This window comes from Pimephales promelas, chromosome 7 (assembly GCF_988280905.1).
Source record: "Pimephales promelas chromosome 7, fPimPro1.hap1.1, whole genome shotgun sequence".
NCBI lineage: Eukaryota > Metazoa > Chordata > Actinopteri > Cypriniformes > Leuciscidae > Pimephales > Pimephales promelas.
The window spans coordinates 38851535-38863633 of NC_142775.1; the positions used below are offsets into that span (position 1 = coordinate 38851535).

General features: G+C 33.3%; 1 protein-coding gene across 3 annotated transcripts in view; it reads left to right on the top strand.

The window, feature by feature from the left end:
* Nucleotides 1-12099, top strand: part of rbms1b (RNA binding motif, single stranded interacting protein 1b) — a 70348-nt gene that overhangs the window by 40397 nt on the left and 17852 nt on the right. For all 3 annotated transcript variants that reach the window (XM_039683480.2, XM_039683481.2, XM_039683482.2), the window contains exon 4: nt 4252-4343. In XM_039683480.2, the coding sequence (XP_039539414.1) occupies nt 4252-4343 (92 nt within the window). The remainder of the gene's footprint in view (nt 1-4251; nt 4344-12099) is intronic.

Here is a 12099-nt window from a genome sequence, read left to right on the forward strand (position 1 = left end):
AAAAAAAAAAAAAAGTGCGACCAAATCAAATGCTAGTGCGACCAACTGAGAAAGTTGGTAGCACCAGTTCAACTACTTGAAAAGTTAGTCTGGAGCCCTGCACATTCCACACTGTAAAAATGAATATGCATCTAATCAATAAAATTGTGGCTACAGATTACAAGCAATATTATTTATTAGTTAATCAAATTAATATTCTAATTAATTCTAATTTGTACAATTTAATTAATAATATTGCTTGTAATATGTTGCCACAATTTTATTGATTAGATAAAGCATATTATTTTTTTCAGTGCTGCGTTGATTAATTATATTTGCAGTATATTATACAAGTGTTTATGCAGGCGTGTGTTTCCGCCCTGCTCTCCGTCACTGCACAGTTATGCTGTCGTGTGGGTGTATGGGGAACCAGATACGCAGTCGCTGCTTCCCAGACCCCTCGCTGTTAATCCCGTCCTGGCCTCGGTGTCCTGACTGAGGCCTGTGGGGTTTGTTCCAGGATCTGGCTCGGTTCCTGGGCTTGGCACCTCGGGGCACGCCTGCCCTGGAGCATGTGGCTTAGTCACAGCGCTGTGGATTATTTATGTGCTGAGTAATTTCAGTCAGGCCCGAGGAGGGTGTTGATGGACCGGTTTCACGTCTTAGTTTCCTGTAGTCCAGCCCTTCTCAACCCCGCAGGAATTTGAAAGAAGCCGGACGGAAAATGTTAACCCCCGAGTTTCCCTGTGGTGCACTAATGCAAATCATCTAAACCCAACCTATTATCTAACCAGTCAAACCTGACTTTCACTTTCACATCAAACTGATAAACACTAACCTCACTGTATACTTGCAATGTTTTCGAAGTGATTTAGCGGGTAAAGATCATATCGTTATACATACAATCGTTTCTGGTTTAGACTAGTTTCACATTTAATTTAAGTGACCCTGACCTAATAATAATATTTTTTTTTTTAAATTGAACAGTTTATTGAAACTTAAAATATTTTGAGAAATCTAAAAACCATCACATTTAATACATCAGGCTTTTGTGTCTCATATTATTATGATATAGTGAGAATATGGAGCTCATATTTGAGGAGGAAAAAACACTATTTAAAAAAAAGTACAATTTGGTGCAGATAATGATATTTATATGGACAAAAATATTGCTTGTCATGTAAATCAATGAGATTTTGACATCGGACTGCTTGCATAAAATGCATATAAATATCAGTCGTCACTATATCTCCCAGTAATATGTCTTAGAAAGATTATATTTAAAAGCTGTTGCAAGCCTATGCAATGCAATACAATGATGATTGAGAGATGAACAAATAAACGTTTATTAAAAGCCTTTATGATCATATTTGAGTACTTAATAATGTGTGGATAATCAAGTAATAAGTTGCTTCAGTCCATTAAGTGCTCATTTTGAACTGTTATTAACTATATAAAGTTATTCCTATGTTTACTTTATAAAGATTTTACAGCAAAAAAACTGAAGATGAACGCTTTTACAATTATACTAATCAATATGACAGTTTGAGTACAAAAGGAGATTTTATAGCAGTTTTGATCAGTTAGACGCCTTAGAAATTGATTGTAAGGCCAAATATGATTCAGTGGGCTTTATAGGCTTCATTATCTATAAGAAGAAGATAAATGTGTCAATTTATGCTTTTTTGGAAGATATGGGTTAAAGTTGATTTAGCAAATTATTTTTTATTTTATTTTACTTTAATTTTTAATGTAATTAAATTATTTATTATTTTATTGTAATTAAATTGTTATCTTTCCTTTTTTTCCATGAATCATTTCAAAGTGTCAGTTTCAGTGAATCAGTTTGAACCTGATTCAATGAATCATTTGCAACATCACTCCACATTCCTCAAGAAGGCTCTCCATTTTTCATATATTAAAATGTTTTAGTAAAAAAAAAATATATATAGGAAAATATTGCTGTTTATTTCTCTGTGTTAGCTTGATCAATATAAATGTGTTTAATGTTTATATAAATGTATTTAACTTCTTGCATTAAACGTTTTGAATCAACTTCACTACAGTGAAAGATTTGGCTGAAATGTTGGTTCCTGTGATGAAAAAGAATCACTCTTATGCGTTTTCAAAGTTTAAATCCGATTAAATCAGCTTTGCTAAACACCACATTGTGTTTTCTTTTACATCTTAACAATTTGATCTGATCTGATATGAAATGACGTTGCTGTCCGTAGCAGATGGATCATACCTGTGGCTGCGTTTAGTGAGTGTTTCTTTGTCCTGTATACGTCATATGTATGCGAGCTATTAGTCAGGATGTTGTGTGCTAGCTGAGTTTGTGGTTTGACCTGTTCGCAGATTAAATATAGCAACAGGCTGAAGCAGAGAGGAGTGTGAAGGGAGGAGCTGAACGTAAGGACTTATCTTGGATCGGCTTCCTCGTGTCCATTTAATTGTTCTCATTAGGGGAAGCAAACACTGATAGTGCAGCACTTCTCTCACTCTCACGACACACTCACTGATAAGATGCAAACGCTTTCAGCCACGCTCTGCACACGCTCACAACAGGTCCTGTGTCTGTTGGCGTTTTGTGCATTGAAAAATGTTATTTTAGATCTTTATTGTCTGGTAAATTGCATCACTTTTCCTGTAAATTACATAATTTCTCAAATGTTTAGTAGCAGAGTTGCACCTTCCCAGAACGTTTCGAGAAATTATATTTTACATGGATACGTGTGCACTTAAGCGATTTATGTTTTTCTGGATGATATGACTATTTGGGATTAAAGTTGAATACTCTAATTGAGCAGGCAAAAAAAACATCTCATTTCATGAATAACAATGCTAACTTTCTATAAGAACCATCTATTAGAGCTCTGACAGTGATCTTGGACTTTATACTGTCACCTTTTTATTATTTTTATTTTATTTACTTTACTTTACTTTATTAGAATCACCACAGAGAATAATAGAAATTACAGAAAAAAGCAAAACAGCAATTAATTTTTGGAGGGTAAATTATACATATATTTTTTATTAATGAATCATTTCTTAAACAGATTTATGCTATAGATTCACCCTAGTTCACTTTACTTTACTTTACTTGAATCACCACAGAGAATAATAAAAAAAATATTCATTTTTGCAGCAATTCATTTTTGGAGGTTAAATTATATTAAGATATATTTATTTTTGCAGCAATTCATTTTTGGAGGTTAAATTATATTAAGATATTCATTTTTGCTGCAATTCATTTTTGGAGGTTAAATTATATTATTTTTTTATTAATGAATCAATAATATAACATTTTTTTAAACAGTTTTATGCTATTCACCCTAGTTCACTTTGCTTTACTTCACTTTACTTGAACTACAGAGAATAATAAAAAAATATTCATTTTTGCAGCAATTCATTTTTGGAGGTTAAATTGTATTTTTTTTTTTAAATTAAATTGTATTTTTTGTATTTATTAATTAATCAATCATTAATAATTTTTGCAGATTTAATTTTTTATTTTTTATTTAAAAACTTTACTTTACTTTACTTGAATCACCATGGAGAATAATAGAAATTGACAGAAAAAAGCAAACAGCAATTTATTTTTGGAGGTTAAATTGTATTATTTTTTATTAATTAATCAATAATATAAATGTTTCTAAACAGTTTTATGCTATAGATTCACCCTAGTACGCCTTAATTTTTATTTTACTTTACTTTACTGTTTTGCTTTACTTGAATCACCACAGAGAATAATAGAAATTGACAGAAAAAAGCAAAACAGCAATTTATTTTTGGAGGTTAAATTGTATTCTTTTTTATTAATGAATCAATAATATAACATTTTTTAAACAGTTTTATGCTATAGATTCACCCTAGTACATCTTTACTTTACTTTACTTTCTTTACTTGAATCACCACAGAGAATAATAAAAATTATTCATTTTTGCAGCAATTTTGGAGGTTAAACTGTATTATTTTTTTTATTAATTAATCAATCATTAATAATTTTTGCTGATTTTTATTTTTTTTTTTGCTTTACTTTACTTTACTTTACTTGAATCACCACAGAGAATAATAGAAATTACAGAAAAAAGCAATTATTTTTTGTAGGGTAAATTATATTATTTTGTATTAATGAATCAATAATATAACATTTTTAAAACAGTTTTACGCTATAGATTGACCCTAGTACACCTTGTTTTCCAGGTTGAAAGTGTGTGTGGTGTCTTTAAAGGCGTATCTAAGTGCATGTTGTGGTTGTGTGTCTCTCAGGGTATGGCTTTGTGGACTTCGACAGCCCTGCTGCTGCTCAGAAAGCCGTCAGCGCTCTGAAGACCAGCGGAGTTCAGGCTCAGATGGCAAAGGTAAGAGCACACCTGTTCTTCTGTCACCTGCAGCTCCGTGTGACGTGTGTGTGTGTGTGTGTGTGTGTGTGTGTGAGTGCATCAACCCGAGGATTGAGACACACCCTCACAGGTGCAGCATCTAGACGACACACCCGTTGAATATTTCAGGAACATGTCAGATTTCTTGCATTGTGACATTTTCTTTATACAATTTAACACGTTTTCTACCAAATTCTCTTTATTTTAATGCAAAAAGTGAATGATTTTGGAGTCGGCAGATTTACATTCCTGCGTAAGTAAATAATTGGAGGCCGTCATGTGAAGCTTTAACGATCCTGTCGTATAAAAGCCTCAGTCAGGGTGTGTCTCATTACAGTTCCCCATCACGTGACTCAAGGACTCTCAAATCTAGTGAGCTTTAAGGCATGTCCGTGCCATCCCTTTCTAAACAAATCAAAGATGTTTTGTTTCATTGCCGTCTGGTTTTTATTAACGGAGGGTGTGTGTTGCGAAAACGCATTGTTTTTGTAAAGACAACTTATATTGACTCTGACTTGTTGTTCTTGGTCTTTTGTGATGATTCACTAACAAGGTAATTAGAGCATCAGAATTTGCATGCATATTTATTTAAAGGGCAAGTGTGTAATTAAAAGTGAGTTGCACAACTGGGTGGGATATGGTCATATTGAAGTATATCAGTGTTGACAGTGCTGTTTGTGCTCAAGAGCACGGTTATCTGTGTTTAATTATGGCTTTTTCCTATAAAATGAATGTTACAAATGAACGTATTGTAAATGGAGTTGCTTGGACGGACTTTTTTCATGCTCTCTCTCTGGCACAGACATCTTGGCGTGTTGTCCTTGGATGTTTCGTCCTTTCACCTTGTTTATGATATAAACAGATGGTTAGACATCAATATCTCAGACAGGAAGCCCCTGGAGTAACCCAGTGACACGGCACTGTGTCTGAACCTTTCACTCCGGATTTGTTTGCAAAACTATGTAGCTTACTATGCTGCCTGCATTAAAATATGTACACATTATGCAAGGACAAATCTCTCAAAAACATCTTACACTGCATTGTTGTCACAGAACTTCCAGTTTTAAGATCCAGTTTTGTTTAAAAAAAAACTTTCATCATTTTAATCAAATATTGAGTCAAGAAAGAGACATTAGTGATCATTGCTTTTGCATTGCATATCGTCGCTGTCGGGCAAAACTGAAACACTTCAGGAAATGTTTTAAATAAGTAGTCGTCTAAGTTGATATTGTGCCTTTCTTTATGGCCAGACACTTGCATGTTTTATTATATTATTACCTTTTAACCAAAGTCAAGCTCAAATGGGAGTTTATTAAGGTTTTTGATCAGCGAATTTCTGATATACGTGTTTTGTCCGTCATTTGAACGACCACATCTGAGGCTGTAAGTGCATCGCAGTACGTTTACATCAACTTACAGGTTATAAAGTTTATTGTATATATAACTATGTCAGTGTTCAGTTTTTTTTTCTGTATTTTGACCAAAATCTCATGTTATAAAAGACTAAGACACTCAAATATATATATTAGGGCTGTCAAACGATTAATCGCGATATATGCATAATATATGTGGGTGCGCTGTGTATAATTATTTTGTATATATATAAATACACACACATGCATGTATATATTTAAGAAAAAAAGATTATTTACATATAAAATATTGATATTTATATATAATATAAATTATATATAAATCTATTTAATTTATAATTTAAATTATATATAAATCTATATACATGAAAATATTTCTTAAATATATACAAGCATGTGTGTGTATTTATAATTATTATATTATATTAATGTATAATTATTTTATATATATATAAATACACACACATGCAGATATTTAAGAGAAAAATATTATTTATATATAAAATATTGATATTTATATATAATATAAATTATATATAAATCTATACAGTATTTAATTTATAATTTAAATTATATATAACTCTATATACATGAAAATATTTCTTAAATATACAAGCATGTGTGTGTATTTATATATATAATAATTATACACAGTGCATCCACATATATGTAAACCCAAACTTTTATTTTGGATGTGATTAATCGTGATTAATTGTTTGACAGCTCTTAATGTGTGTGTGTGTGTAGTGTTTCTTCCAGTTTTTACTTTTTACTTTTCATTGGTAAAATATTTGCAAAACCAAAAGAGAGATGTACTGTACAGGGCGACCAATAGTTATGATTTTTGGGAAGAAAACAAATACTGCACAGTGTTTTCTGTTGTATACTTCACATTTTGGCATTGTGGGTCATCTGGGTATTCTATGCATAAATAAACTTCACATATTAGTGCATGCACTCTAAAAAATGCTGGATTGTTTAACCCAATTTTGGGTAAAATATAGACAAACCCAGCCATTGGGTTACATTTTTAAATTACATTTTCAACCCAATGGCTGGTTTTGTCCATATTTTACCCAAAATTGGGTTAAAACAACCCAGCATTTTTTAGAGTTTGGTATATGAATAGTATATTCTGAACATAGTCTTCTTACACCCTCACATATGCCATGCGTTCCTGTTCACACATATACACTGAGTTTTTCTCTCTCACGTTCTCTTGCACCATCTGCGTCTGACACACACTTACTCCATACGCATATTGTGTGCTTTTTCTGTCGAAGTCACATGGTTCACGTTGAGTAAATTGTTAGCAGGTGACACATGCGAGCCCACACACACTGATACCAATGTTTCCTGCATTGCTTCATACTACTCTAGTATGACATTTCAGACTTAATTATTTAAATATTCATTGGGGGTTTTTTGTGCTGGAAATTGGTGTTTGGTGTCTAATGTCAGCTGGTCAGCTAATAGGGATTGATGTAGTGTCTTTGCTCACTATCTCTGTGTACTGATATCAGCGTAAAGCTCTTAATGCCTGACCTGAGAGATGTATAACTCAGCATTGCGTGCGTGCAGTGGCTCGAGCTGATCTCTGTCCGCTAATCTGAGGCCAGCTGCACCGGCCCGGCGTAACCTAGCCTACAGGTGGATGGAGATTTTCAACACATTTTTTAATAATAGTCATTAAAATATCATGCAAACCTTGAAAAAAAAGCACTAATGGAGGAAGGGGAACGATACACACATGATAATGCTTTGCAACCAACCCAACTTACGTATTTTTTAATGTTACACGAATGTAAGATTTATGAAGATGTACAAAATGCATATTTTATATTTGTATTTCTATATTCAAATATTATGCATTTAATATAATATATATTTAAATGCATATAAATACATCATTCTCACTAGGTCCATAAATCAATACTTCATATTGATAAAAATACATTTTAAATAAATGCATGCACACAGAATACATGGATATTTAAAGTATACAGATATTTCATATTAATATATTTTCTCTCCAATTTTAGTGTGCTGCTTTCAATAAAAGTGTGGTTATTTTATTTTATTTTATTGCTTGAACTTTTTTTTGGCTTGAATTCAGTACGATTAAAATGATTGAGTTTCATCAAAAAGTCTAATATTAATTAAATTATACAAAAAATTGTGAAATTAAGATATGAAATAGTTAATTTTTAAAAAGCAATTTCGATTTGTGCCTCTTTAATTTTTTTAATCTTAGGCTCAACAGACATTGATAGTAATATTAATACAATTTAAAATAATATATTTTATTGTTTATTCCCTGTGATGTCAAAGCTGAATCATTCTATTTGTGCTGTATACATCAATATACATTTATATTTATATTTATAGATAGATAGATAGATAGATAGATAGATAGATAGATAGATAGATAGATAGATAGATTCACATATTACATTATTCTCCAACATTTTGTAGTTGTAATTAAATTGTTGTTTATTAAACAGTTGTAGTAACTTAATATCACATTTTAATCATGCTGATTTTTGGAGGATAAAAACTGAAATGGCACTCTTCGTGTGATTGATTAATTACATTATTTTTAAAATTTTGTGATCATTCACATGCATTGCATTTTAGGGGTTCCAAATACGTAGCGCTTTAGAACCTTTTAAGGTTCTATATAGAACCTTTTCTTCTAAGAGTGTACTTTTTTAAAATATTGATATTTATTTAAAATACAGTGTCTCACTTTTGATCCATATGATCTTACATCGAAAGCATTCGTATCATTCAGTAAATTTTATGCTATTTTTCTTCCAGCACGTTTTAAATAAGAGCTTCCGTATGTCTGGTGTAGCCCGACCCGGATGACCAGGGTTAGCTGTGGTATTAGATTTCAGTCTGTTTAAAAACCACACCAGCGTTTTAGTTCTCCCCTGGAGCAAGCCAAGCACAATGAGAATTTATTTGCCATTCAAAAACGGGCCCATAAAACACCCCGTAATAGCTACACTGTTCGACCTTCTGTGTCATTGTCATTTGTAATAGCTACATCTTTTCAAAAAATAAATAAACATTGTTTTTGATGGCTCTTAAGCATCTCCAGCACTCGTTTGCTCTTCCATCCGTTATACCCGTGATGGAGCGTCGTTCTCGGGGTACGACAGCTTTTTTTTTTTCTGTCAGCGTATTACTTTAGTAATCCAATCCCGCCTCTCCCTTGTCTTCTCTTTGTTCTGCTCGTTTTTCCTCCATCTCTTAGGGGTGGAGATTGAACGCAGTAGGATGTTAATGAATATTAATGGAGCGGCCCTTTTGTCCCTGGGGAGAGTCTCTCTCTCTCTCTCTCTCTGCCTGTTTCTCTTTTGGTTTCTGCTGATGGAAGGGAAACTACGGCAGAAAATCAGTCGACGTTTCGCCGCTCGGATGGGGGGCCGCATGCAAATGAACCGCTCATCAATATTAATGCTCACCCTTTATTAGCTAGAGAGTGTGAGACAAGGGAGACATGTTTTCACTTTAGCCTCTTTTATGAATTTAATTCACCTGTGCTTTGTATTTAGATACTGTCTTAATTAACGGATCTACCAAAACTTAATGAGCTGTCTATCTACCTAGTCAGCATTTCCATTTCCAGCCTTCCAAAACTTAGGCAGCATTGCATGCATCCTTTGCAGAGATACAAGAAAAGCATATATGAACAGTAACCAACCACAACCAATGACGTTTGACAGGAAATCATGCTGGTTACTTGGATTCTATTTGTCCGTGGAGCACTGGGTAGCTCCGCCCACGTTCAAGGGGTAGCTCCGCCCACAGTCAAATTCTATTTGTCGAGTCATTAGATTGTTCCAAAGCTGCTTTTACAGTGATAATAGGAAATTAAAGTAACAGAGATTGTTTTGGCGTTATGACAGCTCTAGAATAAAGTTATTTTCCAGCTAAAGTTCGTTTTAATTGATTAACTTCCATCGCAACGATCATTAGTACTTAACTTAAGTTCTCTTCACGCAAACTATAAAAACATGAACCTGTGAGAATGGTGTCCACATTCTTGTTCCACATAACTGTATATTAATCATCAAATTCTGATTAACAGTGAATATATTCAGTTTTTTTGTGGGCGGAGCTTAGGTAGAGGCAAAAGGGAAGTTTTTCTGGGAAGCCTATTGGGGAGTGATCCAGCTCTCAGATTTAATCAAAAATATCTTAATTTGTGTTCCAAAGATGAGTGAAAGTCTTACGGGGTTGGTACAAGACAGAATTTTCATTTTTGGGTGAACTATCCCTTTAAGAAGACATCTACAGTATGTAGGCAGTTCACTAGGTTTATGAATAGGCTGATTATTGCATGGCAAGTGTGGATGGTCAGTGATTTCTGTTGTCAGATCTCCAGGTGTTCGTCCGATCACTGATAAAGTGTGTATAAACTGTGATGGAGCTCTGGCAGTGTGTGAATTGAAATAAATGATAAGATCAGAGGGCCTCAGGTGTTTTTACAGGTGTGTAACTCAGGTGTGACTATTAGCACCCTTTTAAACTAAAACCTGAAAAGGAGAGTTCACCCTAAAATGAAAATGAAGTTATCATTTACTCACCCTGGTGTTCTATGCAATATACGTGTGTGTGTGTGTGTATATTAGGGCTGGGTATTGAGACAAATTTCACAATTCGATTCGATTTTGATTCACAAGCTTGCAATTCGATTAGATTTCGATTAAGATTCGATTCGATTCAATATCGATTATTTTGGATATCAGTTACAATAAATGGCCATTTTTCTCAAGGAAATCAAATCTCTTAACTAATGCTGTAAACTATGGGAGTCTAGTTGTAGCCTATAGGCTTCATTAGCCTAATATGAAGTAATAATGAACTGTTTTGTAGCTATACAAACACTTAAATTACACTTTTATTTATTTTTATAATAAGAAGATTATATGAAATATAAACATTTAAATGGTGGCTGTCATAAAAACTTGCCAGATTTATTCAAATATGCATTAAATATTGAAGAACATTAAAATTATAATGTATATGTAATATGGTGTATATATTTAGCAAAATGCTCCTCTCTAGAGTTATTTTTTCTAGCTGACTAACGAGTTTATGTGGGTTTTCTGAGGTAAATATGACGATACATGACATTGATTACAAGCCGTTTAACTGACGTCTTTCTACGGTTGAAACGCTGATTGAGCGAATCAATGTGACATGATACGGATTTCGATAAGTTGTACTCTATCTTTTAACACACTTTCAGATGCTCATTCATGTTTATTTGGCGCTGTGACTGGTATTATTAAGCCGAAAGAGAGATCAGCGCTGCTGCTTCTCTAGAGCGATCTCACGCCACAGCGCCAAAACTCTATTTATGTTTTTGAATTTCTAAAGAAAATGGACGTCATTTGAAAATTGAGACTTTGTTTCATATCAATAGTAACAAAGGACAAAGATTATTGCAATTTTTTGGATGCGCGCAGCCGCGATACAATGTCCCATTCATTCAAATGAAACAGGATGACTAATCGATTCTTGAGATTTAAGAATCGATATCGGTTTGTAAAAATGAGAATCGATTAATATCGAGAAAATCGATATTTATTACCCAGCCCTAGTATATATATGAAGAGTTCAGATGCAAAAGCCTCTAAGTGCCATTTGAAATTTTCTTCTAGAATGATCATTTTTATCAAGCTTGTATATTTAAGTTCAGTGATTTCACTTAAATGGCAATGATAATTACCTATTAATTGTTATTTAAGTGAAATTACTCAACTTAAATATACAAGTTTGATAAAAATCATCATTAAAGAAGAAAATTTCAAATGGCATTTAGAGGCTTTTGCATCTGAACTCTTCATATGTATATAATGCCACATGTGTGAGCCTTCGGGTTACAGTGTCGCAGTGGTTCAGCTCATATAATAGGAGATATGCGCTCTGCCGAGGACATAATTTCTCATCTGAAATTCATGTAACATCTGGTGTTCCTCAGGGCTCAGTTCTCGGCCCTGTATTATTTTCTCTTTATATGCTTCCTTTGGGATCTATTTCAAACAGGAGTGTCCTTTCACCTTTTTGCGGACGACAACCAAATGTATCTCCCTTTAAAGCGTGAGAATTAAAGCCTATTTTAGACTGTTTGGGTGAGAGTTGTTTTTTTAAGTCTAAACCAGAGTAGGTCTGGAATGAACGCAGTGTTCATGACTTTGATGCTGATTCCCCGTTAACGTACAGTAGCACATGTGTTAGGAATCAGCAAAAAACAGCCTTAAATATGTTACACACGCAAGTGCTGTGGTTAAATGTAGTTTTTATCATCTTGGTATTTTAACTAAGGTTAAGACATTCTTGTTTTT